Here is an 18,719-nt window from a genome sequence, read left to right as displayed (position 1 = left end):
ACTTATTTTAGAATTACTGAGACTGTTAGTTTAACTACTAGTTCCTTATCCTAATAAGGTGATAGAAAAAGTGAATTTAAAATACATAAATTTTAAAAAGTACTCATTTCTCAAAGGTTATTATACTGTTACAGTCATTAAGCTGAATTTTTAAACTACTACATTAGAAGGATTGCTAAAATTTAAGCTGATGAAATGAAAATGGCACTTCTCAGTTGGAGAGACTACATAAACCCTATGATTTCTAAAAGACATTTCACTTTTGTTAAAAATGTCCTAAGTTTCACAAATTACAATGCATAACGCCAGTCAAATGCTTTAAATGAATCATAAAAATGGTATGTCACATTCTATAGTGAAATCTTATAAAATAACAGATACAGTACAAAAACCTCTAGCAATGTGTTTAGTGTACAAAGTTATTATAGCTATATGCACATAAACATATTAAATGGTCTATGAATTTCTAGAACAATAAAAAAACTAGTATACACAAAAAATTCCCCCAAAATACTGACTTACGATCTGTTGACATCTGCTGAATTGGGAATTTTAAGGATTTTTTTGTTGTTAAGCTCTATGATGATGGACATCATAGAATGTCTTCTGATGATTAAGTGTAAATTCTTTACAAATTCTTAATCTCCTTGATAAATTCTATTGATGTTCTGGTAGTTATGTCATAGTGTTTTATCTAATTTTTCTAATAGGAACAGTTGTTAAGGCTAACTTCATCTTTCCTGAAGTGGTATCTTATATCTACTAGAAATAACCTTAATTTTTCTTCCTTGTTCGCTATTTTCTTTGGTAAAAGTAGTAACATCACAAATTATGTGACAGAAATTTGTCCTAAGGTAGAAGGTATGGCTTTCCTTCCATAAGTTCTTGAGACGATAAAAGGAGTGTATAAGAATCATTTTCTTCAATGAGAATAATATTTCTCAACAATCACAAAAATATTAAGTGTTTACCCATATGTAGAAGCCCACATTTTATAATATGCAATATAACCAATTGGCCTAAATAATTTGAAGAGTAGAAAGCCTTCATTCATGTTTACCACTGCAAAGTCATTTTTTTTCAAGATTTAAACAACCTATTATTAACATAATAAAATATAAATATACTAATTATAAAATATATAATTGCTATTGTTTCATTAATTAAAATTGCAAAACTAATTTAATAGTCAAAAAGGAAACAAATACAAGTAGAGCTTATGAACATAAATACCTACTGGTACATCTTTCTTTTCTTTCCTTGAAAGGTTAGTGCCTCTATATTCATTCTGCTGTTGATATAATGAACCATCTCGTTCACCATTTAGCTGGAAGGAGTTCACCCCATTTCCTTCAATAAGATATGTTTAAATATATTAAAAAAAAGGATTAATTTCCATGAAAGTTTTCATTCAGAAAATTATCAAGTAGGAAAAAAATATATTATCTCTGAGGCAGTTTCAGCCTTCATTTGGGATTACCCAATCAGAATATTTAGTAGTGTAACAACCATATAGATGTTCTAGTTTTATCTCTATTTTTTTCATATAGGTAAATTAAAATTCAGGTTGTATCTAAGTACATATATTTGTGCTAAAAAGAAAAAAGTACTGAATACATAACTACTTTCAGGAAAGGGGCAATTTATAGTTTGTTATCCAAGGAGCATTACTACTCTTTTTTTTAATTGCTTCTTTTGCATAAACATAAGACACTTCACAGTATTAAAACAGCACCTTTGAGGATTAATTTGGAGGCAAATACCTAGCAAATACAGACAATAATTTTTCTAAAAATGATTAAACGAAATAAAACAAACGAGTTCGACAAGGCATCCTCTCCTTTTTCTCAAAATGAAGTAGCCTAGGACCAAAACACATTTTCCTTGTTTGTTCAGTTTAATTTCTTTTGTTGGCCACACTCTATAGATAAATGACAAATTGGGAACAAACAATTCTCCAAAAGAGGGAAGGCTAGACATGAAATGAGAAGCAAGGGACAAAATATCTCAGCCTGGGTCACAGGTAATCCTATCATAAAAACACTTCAAACTATGAGACAAAAAGCAAACTTCATCTCTCTAGAGCCACTGCTTCCTTCTCTTCTCCTCAAAGGAATTTCAAATCATCTTTTAAAAGAAGGAGTCCTTCTACTTTTCTCCACACATTACGAAAACCTGGCAACACTCTCATTTCACCCCCTCTTCCTCATTACCTAAAGCCACAGGCTTCTGAGGCGGTAACCTGGGAGGTGGTGGCCTAGGTGGTACTTGGGATGGCTTTGCTGGGCTCTCTGATGTGGGACACCTCTTGATTGTTCCTTGATTATCATCCTCAGTAGAATGAGTTTCCTGTGGTATGAATATGGACTTAGGCTGAAAAAATACAGAAAAGACCAATGACTAAACAAGAAATCGCTCATGTTTCATTAAACATGAAAAATATTAAGTATCTTCCCTGAAGTAAATATTATTATATATCACAGGCTTTCAAACTGTGTTTAATAATTGAGTTTCAAGCATATTCAACTATCTGATTCAGATAATCTTAATATATATCCTAAAAATGTACACAAAAATGTTTTCTCAAGAAAAAAGACCTTGTTGTACTCTTTCTATTAATTCCTCACAAGCCTACCTACTTAAATCTGCCAAATAAAAATATTCTGGTCTTTATGATCTCCAATTTAAATGAGTCTCTTTTTATTTTAAACATGCAGGCTAATCAAAGTTCAATTCCTTTCAAGGCTAATCTCTAAACTGTCTCTTCCAGATGACTTTAAGTCTTTAATGCTAATGCTTAATCTTCCAGATGCTCAACAGAAGATGCTGATTAAAATTTTATTAAATCAGAGAACACAAACTCAGCAATATAGGATACCTGAGAGACTTTCTGTGTAGACAATGGAAAACCCTCCAGTCAGCCAAAGGTTTGCAGAATTTATAAATTTTTATAATGTGTCCCTTATTAGGGAGACTGAGCTGTATTTATCTCTTTGAAAATCAGATCTCTATATTTCTAACTATAAAACTAAACAAAAAAGAACAATATTACTTATGTGTGTGCATCATGATTTTTTTAAAAGTATAAAATGAAAACAAAATATAGTAGTACATTGGATATCTAGACTGGTTGGACTCCAATTCTCATTTACAACTCCTGATTTCAAACCTAATAACAACCCATTTTATAAACAGTTCATTTTATAGTTAAAATTTGCTATGCATATGAACTTATAAACTTAAATTACCATATCTATCAACTTATTTTACTTATAAAATATCTATCAGTTGGGATTATTATTTATGATTCCTTTTTTTTTTGGTCATGCCACACAGCTTGTGGGACCTTAGTTCCCTCACCAGGGATTGAATCTGGGCCTTTGCAAGGAATGTGCCAAGTCCTAGCCGTAGGATCACCAGGGAGTTTTCTAATGATGCTTTGTTTTGTTTGACAAAAAGATTTTGTTGCTAAAATTTTATTTTCAAATTACTGTCCTATTTTGTATTTTTTATTTAAAAGTATCTTCTGAAAATTAAATATCTGTAATGGTAAGTCACTATCTTTTTTACCCATTCTCAGGAAATCAGTTACTTGTAGATTATAGATTTAGAGAGAAAATCTTATTCAATACATGAGTTTTCTAACCCAAGTGAAATAATCATTTTTATTTATGAATTTCTAGAACTTATTACTTAGAATTAACATCAAATAATAAATTGGAAAATAAATTGGAAAAAAAAGACAAAAACAACTACAATCATCTACTTATATCATGATTAGTAACTTCAAGATTTTTCTTTGTGAATCCCAAGTGAAAATAAGCTACAGAGTAAATACTAATACAGTATTAAAGTGGCAAAACAATAAGATACACATACACAATTCACACTGAAAAAGAAATCTTTTTACCTTTGGTGGCAAAGGAGGTGGAACTTTGGCTTTCATGGTTGAACTATAAAAACATAAACACTTAGAATCAGAACTCTTCATTTTACAAATAAATCATTATTAAAATATGATTCATTTTTCAAAAATATAGATGATTTATATATACAGGTTTCTTTTTCTAAGATTAGTGTTTTCCAAAATATTCTGTGAAATAATCACATTATGCTGAATGAAGTATTATTGAGAAATAACTGAGTTTATATGCTTTCTTGTTTCCAAATAATATTTAGTAATTAAAACTGGAAAAGATAGCTATAATTCCAATTTATATCAATCAAAAGGTAATTAATATAAAAACACAAGCATCAATTGGTTTAAGGAAAGACAGTAAAATGATATAAAAATATATCAAGATATAAGCTTCATTTTTATCTACTATTAGGAAATATCTCTGATGAAGCTCATCAAAAGCTTCATGCTTTTTTCATTTACATGCTCTATGAAACTAATGGCAGAATTTACTTGATTGAAACTGAGATTCATTACAACTCAGGACTGAACTAAAATTAAAAGATTATTGAGCATAAATTCTCAGCTAAGGAGACTGAGGCCCAGAGAGGTTAAGTGACCCAGCCCAAGGTTGCATAGTGGTGAGGTAGGAAAGAAAATCAATGTTCCAATGGCTTCTCAGGTGTTTTTGTCACTCTATCAGGAAACTGCATCCCTCTTTAAAAAAACAAAAACAAACTCCCTCTCCACTCTCAAAGAACTAACATCAATAAATATGGAAGGGAAAAATATTCTCCCCTTAAAAATACAGTTGTAAAAAAAGAAAAAAAAATTGTACCCAAAGGATTTGCTTACTTGAAACATATCAGATGAAATTTAATCAACCATATAGTAAGACTCTTTGTAGTTACAGTAATAATTCTAGCAGCTACCAATTACTAATTTATAACATTAAACCACAAGATATGTCTACTGTCTCTGTAAACATTTTTCAGTTATTATTTTTTTTAATCAACTCCTGCTATGGACTGAACTGTGTCCACTGAAAATTCGTAGGTTGAAACTCTAACCCCCAATGTGCTTGTGTTTGGGCTTCTAGGGGGTAACTGAGGTTAAATGAAGTCATATGGGTAGGGAGCTGATCCAATAGGATTAGTGGCTTTGTCAGATGAGGAAGAGATCTCCTTCTGTGTGTGTGTGTGTGCACAGACTGCAAAAAGGCTGTGTGAGGACAAAGCAAGAAGGCCACTGTCTACAAGCCAAGAAGAGGGCTTCACTGGGAACTGAATCTGCAGGTACCTTATCTTGAACATCCCAGCCTCCAGAACTGTGACCAATCTCTGTTGCTCAAGCCACTCAGTCTATGATATTTCGTTACGGCAGCCTGAGCTAAAACATATTTTGGTACCAAGAAGTGGGGTGCTACTGTAACAAATACCTAAAAATGTGGAAACAGTTTTGGGACTGAGTAATAAGCGAAGACTGTAAGAGTTAAATATGGACGCTAAGAGTGAGAGGTCAGTGAGAAAACAGCAGAGCTGGTGAGAAAGCTTCCATCTTCTCAGAGAACACACAAATAGGCATTAACAGAATGTTGGTAGAAATGTGAACATTAAAGGCTATTCTGGTGAGGTTTCAAAATGGAAATGCAGTTACTGGGAAATGGAGGAAAGGTAATCCTTCATAAAAAGTGGCAGAGAACTTGGCTGAATTGTGTTGTTCTAGTGTTCTGTGGAAGGAAAATCTGCAAGGGATGAAACTGGATAAGTTAGCTGAGGAGATTTCGAAGCAAACTGCTGAAGGAGTGGCTTGGTTCTTTCTGATTGCTTCTAGTGAAATAAGAGAAGAGAGATGAACTGAAGAAGGAATTACTAAGCAAAAAGGAGCCAGAACTTGAAATCTGAAAAATTCTCAGCCTATCCGTATTAGCTCAGAAATGGATGGCATCAGAAAGCATGTACTGGAGAGAATACTACATTTATGCCTGAACTATCACTCAGAGAAAAAAAGAATTCATGGGATTGTACCAGAACAAACACTGGCAGCTTGAACAGAAGATGGACAAGACAAAATGAAGGGAGGCTGTGGACGGGATGACAGAGCTTTCCAAACATGTATGCTTCTTCAAAAAAAGGAAAAAATAAATCCTAAAGGTGATCTAGGGATCATGAGATCGAAATCAGATTGACTTAGATGATATTTAGATGAGTCTTGGACTTTAGAGTTGATGCTGGAAGGAGTTAATAAGACTTTTTGGACTGAACTGTGTCTCCTCAAAATTTATATGTTAAAGTCCTAACTCCAATGTGACTGATTATATTTGGGGACAGTGCTTTTGGGAGGTAATAAAGCTCATTTAACTGCAGTCATAAGAATGAGGCCCTAATCCAATAGGACTGGTGGCCTTATAAAAGAGGAAGAGAGATTTCTCTGTCTGCACGCACACACTGAGGGAAGTCTAAGGATGTACTGAGATGGTAGCCGTCTCCAGCCTGGAGGAGAGCTCTCACCAGGAGGTAAACTGACCAGCAGCCCAGCCTCCAAAACCATGAGAAATAAATCCCAGTCTATGGTATTTGTTAAGGATGCCCGAACTAATACAACTAGAACAGAGAAAAGGAAAGAAACTCTGGTTCAACCCATGATACTACGTGATAAAAGACAGTAAAATTACTTCACTATTAAGCCGTCAGATTTACTCAATCAGGCTAAATGACACTCTTTCTTTTACTAAAAAGGGAAACAGAACTTACTTTTTAGATTCATCATCTTCTCCTTCATCATCTTCTAAATGTGCCACGTGCCCTCTACGGATGAAAAAGGGTAATTTCACTGTTACTAAATGGACTTTACCAAAAAGCTTAAGAAGAAATTTTAGACAATGCAAGAAGAGCTAACACAGGACAGAATTTTATTTCTGTATCTTTTTAGGATTCAGAATATTAAAACAACAACAAAACACTCTTAGGCTATATGACAGAGAAGGGGGCAAATGGACTTGACTCATCTGTAACATAAAATATTATAAACTTAATTAAAAATTAAAGTTACCGCTGATGTAATTCTTCTTCAACAGACTTCAGAAGACTCCTTAGGAGAAAAGTAAAAATTAAAAATAATGTGAATAAAGCAAAGAAATATCAAGTACAATTTTTTTTATCACATTAACCTTATATATAAAATTTTCAAATAAAATACTTTTATTACTCACTAAAAACTTGCTACAATGATCATCTCTATACCATAAAACATCATTTAACATCTATTTTCTGCTGCTCATGTCTTTATACATGTATTTTAAATGAACAAAATAAATTCTAGCGTTTACTGGAAAAATATCAATTCAAACAAAGGACAACCCACCATGAAAGGTCACAATAGAGCTGACAAAGCAATAATTGCAGGGTCACACTCAAGGGTTTCCAGGATTTACATTTTTACCTGGACTATTTTACCTGACACCTGAAATTATATTTTCTTTTTCTTAAGAAAGGTGACACACTTTAAAAAACATCATGCTCTCAGGCAATCCTCCGAAATGAAACTCAACAGGTTGGATCTCTGCAAAAGCACGCATGCATGTGATGTGAATACATGAATGTAGTAGCACTTTGCTTCCACAGAAGACACTCACTTACCTGAAGGATCTGTTCTCCAGTGGTGTACTGGCAAACACATTTACACTTTTGGGAGACTAAGCCTGTATCAGACCAGGTGTGAGGGTTTTACCATTAGGAGCAATTTACAAAACTTTGGTATTCAGGAATGTAAGAGAGAATTCACAGCATTCCTGAAGGTCCCTTACTTCTTTTCCCTGCCCATTCATGCAGCATACCTCCTGTATTATATTCTTTAAGCATAAAAACTCAAGAGCCTTCTTAAAGCTAATGAGATAGAAATACGGTTACTAATAGGTTACTGTGGTAAAAGTGATTCAGCAGAAAATTTACTCTCCTCAAAAGTTGTAAGGTAGTACCTTCTAATCATTTCCCTTTCCTATTATATAAAGTTGAAAAAACTACCCTCAGAATTATCAAAGCATAAAACCAGAGAAAAATGAAAGGTATGGTTAGCTGGTATAAACAATTAACAGAATAGATTTTAGCCATCAAATGTTTTAATTAGGATAGTTAAATAACAATTTAAGTCTTTTAAAATGACAAAATTTTAAGTCTGGAGTTGTAAATGATATAGGAAAACCATAAACTAATTGCAAACCTTATTTTGCGTGTAAAAAATTGAGGGACTTTGGTCAAATGTATTATCTATTCACAAAGCTCTTCAAGGACTAGGTCTAAAAGAGACCTAAGAGACCAGGAGGCAGTATAGCAAAATGATTTCAAGCTGTGAAGCAGCCTCTCCACTGTAAGTGATGCGGCCTTCAATCAGTTTCTATGATTTCCCTAAGCTTCAGTTTCCATATCTGTAAAGTGGGAATTACAATAGTATCTAGATCAAAATGTCTATCTGAAAATACAATTAATTAATATAGGTAAAATGCTTTGAATAGTAATTTAGAGTACAGTAAGTATTCAGTCAGTGGGGTTTAAAAAATTATTATTATCAATTAAATTCAGTTCAGTTCAGTCGCTCAGTCATGTCCTACTCTTTGCGATCCTATGAACCACAGCACACCAGGCCTCCCTGTTCATCACCAACTCCTGGAGTCCACCCAAACCCATGTCCATCGAGTTGGTGATGCCATCCAGCCACCTCATCCTCTGTTGTCCCCTTCTCCTCCTGCCCACAATCTTTCCCAGCATCAGGGTCTTTTCAAATGAGTCAGCTCTTCACATCAGGTGGCCAAAGTATTAGAATTTCAGCTTCAACATCAGTCCTTCCAATGAACACCCAGGACTCATCTCCTTTAGGATGGACTGGTTGGATCTCCTTGCAGTCCAAGGGACTCTCAAGAGTCTTCTCCAACACCACAGTTCAAAAGCATCAATTATTTGGCACTCAGCTTTCTTTATAGTTCAACTCTCACATGACCACTGGAAAAACCATAGCCTTGACTAGACGGACCTTTGTTGGCAAAGTAATGTCTCTGCTTTTGAATATGCTGTCTAGGTTGGTCATAACTTTCCTTCCAAGGAGCAAGCGTCTTCTAATCTCATGGCTGCAATCACCATGTGCAGTGATTTTGGAGCCCAGAAAAATAAAGTCAGCCACTGTTTCCACTGTTTCCCCATCTATTTGCCATGAAGTGATGGGACCGGATGTCATGATCTTAGTTTTCTGAATGTTGAGCTTTAAACCAACTTTTTCACTCTCCTCTTTCACTTTCATCAATAGGCTCTTTAGTTCTTCTTCACTTTCTGCCATAAGGGTGGTGTCATCCCCATATCTGAGGTTATTGATATTTCTCCCAGCAACTTGATTCCACTTGGGCTTCCTCCAGCCCAGCGTTTCTCATGATGTACTCTGTATATAAGTTAAATAAGCAGGGTGACAATATACAGCCTTGACATACTTCTTTTCCTATTTGGAACCAGTCTGTTGTTCCATGTACAGTTCTAACTGTTGCTTTCTGACCTGCATATAGGTTTCTCAAAAGGCAGGTCAGGTGGTCTGGTATACCCATCTCTTAAGTAACACTACTCTAAATTAGCAATTCTCAAGGTATGGTCTGGGAATCCTGGAGGTCCTTTAGGCTCCTGTAAGAGGTTTGCAAGGTAAAACTATTTTCATAATCTAAAGCACTTTAAAAAAATACAAACTCATTCACTCTTTTTCTTTCTCTCTTTTATTCTTTCATTGAGAATGAAACTCAAGAGAGTTTTCTGGAGACTATGAGATGTGAAGGGCTTCCCTTGGTGGCTCAGATGGTAAAGAGACTGCTTGCAATGTGGGAGACCTGCGTTCGATCCCTGGGTCAGGAAGATCACCTGGAGAAGGGCATGGCTACCCACTCCAGTATTCCTGCCTGGAGAATTCCATGGACAGAGGAGCCTGGCAGACTACAGTCCATGGGGTTCCAAAGAGCTGGACACGACTGAACCACTAACACATGCTCTTTTCATGTTTTCATGAGATGTATATAAAAATAGATTAGTAACAGATGTGAGAATCCAGCTCTGTTCTATCAAGCCAGATAGTAAGGATTTCTGCAAAAAATATAAAACAATGCCACCTTTTTTCCTAATATTATTCTGCTTCAGAAAAAAACAGCTATTCTTCATAAAACAATGTTGTTTGTGGGCCTCAACAAAATGTTTGCTGTATTATACTGCCATATATAAGCTGCTTTTAAGTCTCATGAAAAGAATCAATTGGTATTACAAAGAAGGTACCATTAAGAGTTGGCATTTCACCTCATTCTTAAAGATGAGGAATTTTTTAATACACACAAAAAAACGTTTTTAATGATAACACGGAATGAGTACATTACTATTTGAAATAAAAAAATATTTTGAAGCTTTCAGTACTACAAATATTTATCTTTGTAACCCATATATACAAAAGCTCATTGAAGTCATTAATAATTTTTAAGACGGTAGAGGGATCCTGAGACTAAAAATTTCAGAAGCACTGCTGTATTTTCATCAAATGAAACATAATGTCTTCTAAACTCTACAGTAGGCTTTCACACCATCTTGAGGGGTTAGTCACTAAGTCGTGTCTGACGCTTACAATCCCATGGACTGTAGCCCGCCAGGCTCCTCTGTCCATGGGATTCTCCAGGCAAGATTACTGGAGTGGGTTGCCATTTTCTTCTTCAGGGAATCTTCCCAACCCAGGAATCGAACCTGGGTTTCCTGCACTGCAGTCAAAGTCTTTACCAACTGAGCTATAAGGGAAGCCATCTTAGAAGATCTTAGAAGATATGAAAAAAACTTTTTCTTAAGCATATGACAATATTTTCTGAGCCATTTCTTTTCCAGTAGAGAATATTAGCATTTTAAAATAATTAAAAGGAGAATTTAAAATGTATTTTTATTTTCAGTTTACCATATTTAATTGGACTCATATGGCATTTCACTTTTTAAAATATTATCTTCCTGGGATTAAAGGTTCTATAAAATAAGAGAACATGAAAAAGCAGATATTCTATGGCTAGGGGCTCATATATTTTTAATTCATTTATAAATCTCCTATGATGAGTTAAGATATTTTGTTAATAAAGTTACAGACTTCATGAAGTTTTAACGAAAAGGAGAAAACATGGTTTGCTTTTCAGCCTTTATAGAAGAGAAAATGAAATACAGCTACATTTACATAAAGGTTCATTTATACTAAATATTGCATCTTGAATGCGTTGGAGAAAAATATGATATTGATTTAATCACAAGACTGGATGCAACATAATAAATAATGTCACTATTCACTAGCCTACTTAAATTCCTTTTATGGAATTTTGAGACAGTAATGAATAAAACAAATCAAAAAAGATGCCCCCACATATTAAATTAAATAAAGTCAATCTAAAATGACTAAAAAATTTGGATGAAGAGTTTAAAAATGGTACAATCTGTAAACAGATCATATATTTAACTGATAAACTGAAGAAACAGACAGAGAAATAAAAAACCACCACCGAAGTGTATGGCATATCTGAATTAGCTGCTTGTTACTATAATTTTTCAAAACTGCCTAACTGGCTCAAAACTATAAGTATTACCCTGATTATATTAAAACACAAAGCAAAAAACCTATTTCTTTAAAACCAAAAGGCAATTTCATTCTTTCACTCATACTCATTTACTCTTACAATCAACATTTACTGAGTAAATACCATAAATAAGGGCAACTAATGTGTTTTTACTAAAAAGGTGCTAAATGTTTTGCAATGATTATTCCATTTCATCCTTAACATACTATGCTGCTAAGTCACTTCAGTCGTTTCCAACTCTGTGTGACCCCATAGACGGCAGCCCACCAGGCTCCCCATCCCCAGGATTCTCCAAGCAAGAACACTGGAGTGGGTTGCCATTTCCTTCTCCAATGCAGGAAAGTGAAAAGTGAAAGTGAAGTCGCTCAGTCGTGTCTGACTCTTAGCGACCCCATGGACTGCAGCCTACCAGGCTCCTCCGTCCATGGGATTTTCCAGGCAAGAGTAATGGAGTGGGGTGCCATTGCCTTCTCGTACTATGAGGTAGGTACTATTATAATCCCCATTCATTAGAGAAAACTGAAGCAGATTTCTCAAAGTTACACAGTTATAGCAAGAAAGAGTTTTGACTCTGATCTGGCATTTATTACTGCTACACTCCAAGGTGGTGCTAGTGGTAAAAGAACCCACCTGCCAACGCAGGAGGCGTAAGAGATGTGGGTTCGAGCCCTGAGTCGGGAAGATCCCTTGGAGGGGCATGGCAACCCACTCCAGTATTCTTGCCAGGAGAATCCCATGGATAGAGGAGCCTGGCAGGCTGCAGTCCATAGTGTCAAAGAGTCGGACATGACTAAAGTGACTTAGCACACACGTGTGCACTGCTATACTTAATTATGCCAGGAATTTCTTTTCACTGATTTAAGTCTTTAGAAGAGAATTTATTTTTAGAACTTTGGCTCTATATTAATAGAAATCAGAAATAATTTTTCTTTAAAAAATAATATCTTGTTGGTTTTTAATAGAAAAGTTGACCCCAATAATAACAGAATTCAAAAGAAAACAACTAAGTCAAAATACGTATGTACTCTATTTAAAAAAAAAACAACAACTCTCTTAGACAGTTCCTATGTGGTCTGGAATAGGTAGAAACCCATAAATGGAAATCTGTCTGCCTGATCACCTATGGAGAAAGCAGAAAATCCTCTGAGTTTTAAAACACTGCCTCGTCACAAGAATAAAGCAGACATCAGTACAATAAGAGAAGTGCTACATCCATGCTCATGTCACATGTATGTATATATTGGCCAACCTACCTTGCCAGTGATTCGTTATATAGAATACAGTTCCTTAAGCAGGGATCCAATTAATCAAAAAATGAAGGTTGGGCAAATTATTAACATTTTACCTAGCCAAAGTTAACTATATAATATGAAAATGTTCAACAATAAAAAAAAACCCCACAATCAGACAAATGAGAACCAAGGAATCTGGAAACGCACTTAGTGACAGGCTATGTTGGGGGTATTTTTGCAAGTATATAATATAAAAATATATTTTAAATAAACTAAAAAAGGTAAATGAAATATTTTTCCAAATTATCCAATCTCATAAAAATACATCAAAATTTGTTAACAAGATTCTTAAAACTAGGGACCTGAAATTAAGACAAAAATAACACAGAAACACATCAGAGTTTTTTATTTGCTAACCCATTATGAGACAGACTTTCCTTTGTTGCCCATCAATAAATCAGGACAAACTATAAAATAACACATTGCTATTATTTTGACAAACTTCATTTTTCTAGCAGGGAAATTTTAGACTTATTTTAAATTTTAGGAAACATAAGGTATAAAAAACAAACCAAAATCTTGAGCTAAATCATAACTAATGCATTTCTCTAGCTTGTCATTCAAAGCCTTCTCTGAGTTAAAAAAAGAATATTTAAATTAAACATTGAGTTTATAAAAAAAGAGACAAGATTTTGCATTGCTGCTGCTAAGTCGCTTCAGTCGTGTCCGACTCTGTGCGACCCCATAGACGGCAGCCCACCAGGCTCCCTCGTCCCTGGGATTCTCCAGGCAAGAACACTGGAGTGGGTTGCCATTTCCTTCTCCAATGCATGAAAGTGAAGAGTGAGAGTGAAGTTGCTCAGTCGTGTCCGACTCTTCGAGACCCCATGGACAGCAGCTCCTTCACCCTTGGGATTTTCCAGGCAAGAGTACTGGAGTGGGGTGCCATTGCTTTCTCCGAGATTTTGCATTACTATCTCTAAATCTGAGAATCTGAGTTGCTTGTCTTTTAGTCACCTGCTTAACTTAAAATATGTCTCAACCCTATAATTTCACTGAAAATGTATTTTGAAATTTTAAGTAGTTCTGATTATTGAAATAATAGCCACACAGCTGGGAGATTTTGTCAATTTAAAGTATTTCCCTATAAATTAGCTTTTATAATGATAATTCATCCATGAACTCAGGAAATGAGACTCTGAGAAACAGCAGACCCTGGCCGGTAACATGCTAATTCAGGCCTATGAACATCTTAGATTGTCACCCTGTAAGCTAGGTGCCGCTTCACTGCGGGGCTGCACCAGCTACACAGGGCCTGGTATAGAGCTGACCTTGAATTAACTGTTGGATTTACTTCTTGCATAAAATATATGATAACTTCAAAAACTTGAGACTCATTTTAACTATTTATTTTCTTAAAAGAAAGTTAAGACAAAGATTTCTGAACAGTGTGACTATTTCCATCTGTTTTCACAGGCCAACACATCTGAAAGATGCACTGGAACAAGTTTCATAAGGAATAAACATGTCAACTCTGCAAATAAAAGCAATACATTGCTGAAACATATATTTCTCTTCAGTTGGAATGTACTTAGCTTTCCCTAACAGGTAAGGTCTACAAAGTAGCTTGACATAAAAAATTTAATGTGATTGTCCCCATTATGACAATTATTGAGTAGATGATTGGCAAGGCAGTAATAAAAAAAAGTTTAAAACATATTATAAAATATAATCTACCAGACTAGTATAATTTACTACTGTAAATATTTAAAATAAAATTAATAACATATTTAAAGGCAACTTAATTATTCTTAAATTTAAATATAATTTTAAAAGGATTTTACTTACTTGTTTGCACCTAAAAAGTAACTACTTTGGTGTCCTTGTCCATATTCTAGTTGTAGATCCTAATGGTACAAAATAAAATATTTAGCAAAACGGCTGTATATCACAAATCATGATACTATAATAAATATTTTTTAAAAAGAGAAACCTCAGACTTCAAATAAATCTGTATTGCTATATGTTCTTAAAAAGGAGGCAAAGTAGGACTTCCAACAATAAAAGATTTCAGAAGTTTGTAGTCTTGCTTTATACATTTTATGATTTAAGTTACCAAAAATATTCTGGCAATTAGTTTGAATAATATATGCAAGTTTCATTTATGGTCACTGCTACTATAATTAACATTTGTAAAAATAAGTTTTTGGAAAGAAAAAGCTTAAATAAGGTATTTATGCTCAAGCTATAAAGAAGCAAAAATGATTACAAAAGAGAACAAGCAACAAAAATCTTGGTTTGACTTTGTAAATAAGATCTGGATTCATTATGTATATACACACATTCACATATTTCTACTACTGCCTCAACAGGTAATAATTTTTTAAAGATTAAAAAATAAGGTGCTTTTTTAAAGTAAATTATACATGTGAACTTGCACAAGATTATAAACTGCACTTAAGGACTTTTAATACTCTTGTAGAGTTACACAGCAAAGCTTCACATGATTATTATTAAGGTAGGTCAACTATTTAAATACGTCCACTGAATGCTACAAGTTGTAGAGCTAAGAGCTGAAATATAAGGGAAATAATAGTAAGTATGCTCGACTCATATGCCTTCTTGAGGAAAAAGTGCCTTCCAACAACTATGGAAAGTACAAAGTTTCATTTTCTCCCAGGGTATTTCAAGCACTGTTTTAATGATTAAGGGGGGAATATTTAACATTTTAAATGAATGTTATTTTCATTAGAATACATTAGTGTACTCAAAGTGCTTTCTAATTTTACAAGATATTGCCAGATGCACAATGAGGACTTAATGCAAAAGTTACCTTCTTGGAGCAGCCTTCCAAGACTGTCCAGGAAGATAGTGTGACCTTCTTCATGACTCCACAGTATTTAACACATATGTCTCCTTTAGCATTTACACTGGCTTTTCATTTATTTATTTATAAGTCTATAAAAATAATAGCCAGGCTGTAAGCTCCTCAAACATAGGAAAATTGTTAAATCCATCTTTTTTCCCTATAGCCTAGGGTCTAGCATAGTACCTGGCACACAGTAATTAGGCCCTAAATAAATGCTTGTTCAAATGCCATTTGTTTATTTTCCTGTTAATAAATAATATTCAGCCTCATTAAGATATACATAGATCACATAAATATTAAGCTGGGAAATATGAGACTTCTAAGCAATACATCACATTTAAGTGAAAAGCATTTTAACATTTAAATACTCTAAGACCTGTCCAAAAAAATATCTGATGAAAATAAAAGTCAAAAGCCTGGTTTAGACAAGGCTCAAATTTTGTCTTCTTCAATAACTGTTTTCTTCCATGCATAACATATGTACTTACCAGTGACAGAAAAGATAATATATCATAAACAAAAAAGATTAGTGAACTGTCACACTAGTATCACATAAAATCTTAATGAAAAAGGACACTTGTTCTCTTTAATTTGTAATGATGTATTTTAATATGATGAGATCACTACTATCATTAGACCACCACACAGTTATTATGCTGTACTATTTAAGGGGTCATGTTACACAGGAACTTTTAAGCTTTGGTAATTAGAAGAGAAAAATACTAATATCAATGCATACCTTATTGAATTCAATTTTATTTTCTTTAGCTACATGTAATTGGGCCCTTCTAAAAGCCAGACCAGCAATCTCTTTAGCCAGTATAATCTCTTAAGCCTTTAATCTTATGACAGCTTTCGAAAGCACACACTCGTGCAGAGTGGCCATGGCTTGTGTTATATAAATATAGACAGGTCCTAAGAATAGCTAGCTCATCTGCTACATGACAATTACCAGGTTGATGATAATAATTAAAAAAGATCAGCTGAGATATTTAGAAAGGTAAGAGAAGAATTTAAAATAACTAATGAAATATTTTAATAGAAAATGGAGCCTAAGTTCACATACAGAATAACACTCAGGCTGGGGAGAATCTGTTGATAGATCCAAGTCTGATAATTAAATGTGCCATGTATTAAGCCCTACCAGGAAAGCTAAAACTGAAAGGGTTTCATTCTTTAGTAATTCCTTCTCTGTAAATCAAGTTATATTTTAGCATCCAAAGTGGGGGGAAAAATGTGCTGGGCATGTCATCAAGTAAAAGGACTACACTAAGTTCTTCTAATAAGCAGTTAATTTAATTCAACTATTATTTACCAAGCACTTATTAAATGGCAGGAATTCAGAGAGCAAATCAGATAAGAAAAATGAGAAAGAAAAATGAGAAGAAATAAAAAGGAAAGGAAGAAAAGTGAAGCTTGGGTAAAGTTAGCAGTCATTCACGTATCTTTAGGGCAGTCTAAGAAAGACTGATCTAAAAAGCTTTCCAACGGGACCTGGAAGCTATTCTGAATAGAAAAATGCTACCAAAACTTTTGGCAAAACACTCAAATTAACCCTATAAAGTGATAATAAGTCCATTCTTTATAAGCTAAATAAGAATATATTTGAACATGTCTGGATAGACATAAAAAATTCAGTAGCATAAATCAGGCACCAACTTATTAATGAATGACAGTATTTAACAAAGAAGCCAACCAACATAGATTGAAAACATGCAATAGCCCAGAACAGATTCAAACTGAACATTCAGCAAAAAATTTAAGATGGTCAACCTAGGCCCAATTAAAATATCTTTTGGGGTCAGAAAGTCCTAAGTGTTTTAATGAATAGGGGAAAACTTCTGAACTAGGATAAAGGCTCTAAGAAAACAAGGGCCCTGCAAGAGCTGAAAATAAACAGAGGATGTGATGTGGAACACTGGAAAAGGAGACTATATCACCAAGAAAATCTTATTATTGTTTTTTTTTAAACTTAGCTGGAGATTACAAAGTCTATCTATAACTGATGAGGAAACAGCAGGAAGTCTAAAGAATTATTACAGTTAGCTACAAAAACAGAAAAGAAATACTTTAGCCATATATTTTAACCAAGAAAACAGAAAATAGAATTTTTTTTCTCATCAAAAAAATGAGACAATATGGTGCATAAGTAAAGTGTTAGGAAATACTTTTTAATGTGGTTGACAATTTACATATGTAAAAGGGACTGAACCCTAGATAATTCTTGTTTCTTAAAAAGAAAAGCAAGTAGGGTTGGAACACTGAATAAAAGCAGAAGAAAGGACGCAAACTGAATAAATATGGAATGAATATCAGTAGGTTATTATTTTCTCTTTTTAATTTTGTTGAAGTATATTTGAAACAGGTTAGGTGTATTTTCCAGCAAATGTCCTATCATCATGCAATTATAAAACGAGTCCTCCCTAGAACTGTATTTATATACAAAAGGTAAGAAATGTGACCACACAACAAAACTTTAAAGTAAGTAATAGTTTAACAGATTTAAAATGAACAAAGCTGATCTGTTTCTTTTCCATAGTAAATTTATTTATAGACTTTATTCAATTTGACTTAACTCTGGGGTAATCTTATAGCTCAGTGGTAAAGAATCCACCTGCAATGCAGGAGACCCATGTTCTTCAGAGCAATGATTATGTTACTGTTGATGTTCCTCCACAGCAATTAACATAGTGTTCTACAGAGACAGCTGACCCTTGAACAACAATGGGTTTAAAGTGTATGCATGCATACTCAGTTGCTCCAGTTGCATACAACTCTGTGTGACTCTATCGACTGTAGCCTGCCAGGCTCCTCTGTCCATGGGGTTCTCCAGGCAAGAATACTGGAGTGGGTTGCCATGCCCTTCTTCAGGGGATCTTCCAGAGCCAGGCGTCAAACGTGTGTCTCTTCAGTTCAGTTCAGCTCAGTCACTCAGTCGTGTCCGACTCTTTGTGACCCCATGAACCACAGCACACCAGGCCTCCCTGTCCATCACCAACTCGTGGAGTTTACCCAAACTCATGTCCATTGAGTCAGTGATGCCATCAAACCATCTCATCCTCTGTCGTCCCCTTCTCCTCTTGCCTTAAGTTTTTCCCAACATCAGGG

The 18,719-nt window shown here is 34.4% G+C and overlaps 1 protein-coding gene across 5 annotated transcripts in view; it reads right to left on the bottom strand.

Moving 5' to 3' along the window:
* Positions 1-18,719, bottom strand: part of MAP4K3 (mitogen-activated protein kinase kinase kinase kinase 3) — a 184,826-nt gene that overhangs the window by 28,495 nt on the left and 137,612 nt on the right. For all 5 annotated transcript variants that reach the window (XM_070379693.1, XM_070379695.1, XM_070379694.1 and 2 more), the window contains 6 exons: positions 14,591-14,649; positions 6,950-6,988; positions 6,652-6,705; positions 3,911-3,953; positions 2,214-2,373; positions 1,238-1,350 (listed from right to left, as the gene is read on the bottom strand). In XM_070379693.1, coding sequence (XP_070235794.1) covers positions 1,238-1,350; positions 2,214-2,373; positions 3,911-3,953; positions 6,652-6,705; positions 6,950-6,988; positions 14,591-14,649 — 468 coding nt within the window. The remainder of the gene's footprint in view (positions 1-1,237; positions 1,351-2,213; positions 2,374-3,910; positions 3,954-6,651; positions 6,706-6,949; positions 6,989-14,590; positions 14,650-18,719) is intronic.

This window comes from Bos mutus, chromosome 11 (genome assembly GCF_027580195.1).
Source record: "Bos mutus isolate GX-2022 chromosome 11, NWIPB_WYAK_1.1, whole genome shotgun sequence".
Taxonomy (NCBI): domain Eukaryota; kingdom Metazoa; phylum Chordata; class Mammalia; order Artiodactyla; family Bovidae; genus Bos; species Bos mutus.
This window is presented reverse-complemented; position numbering and strand designations above follow the sequence as displayed.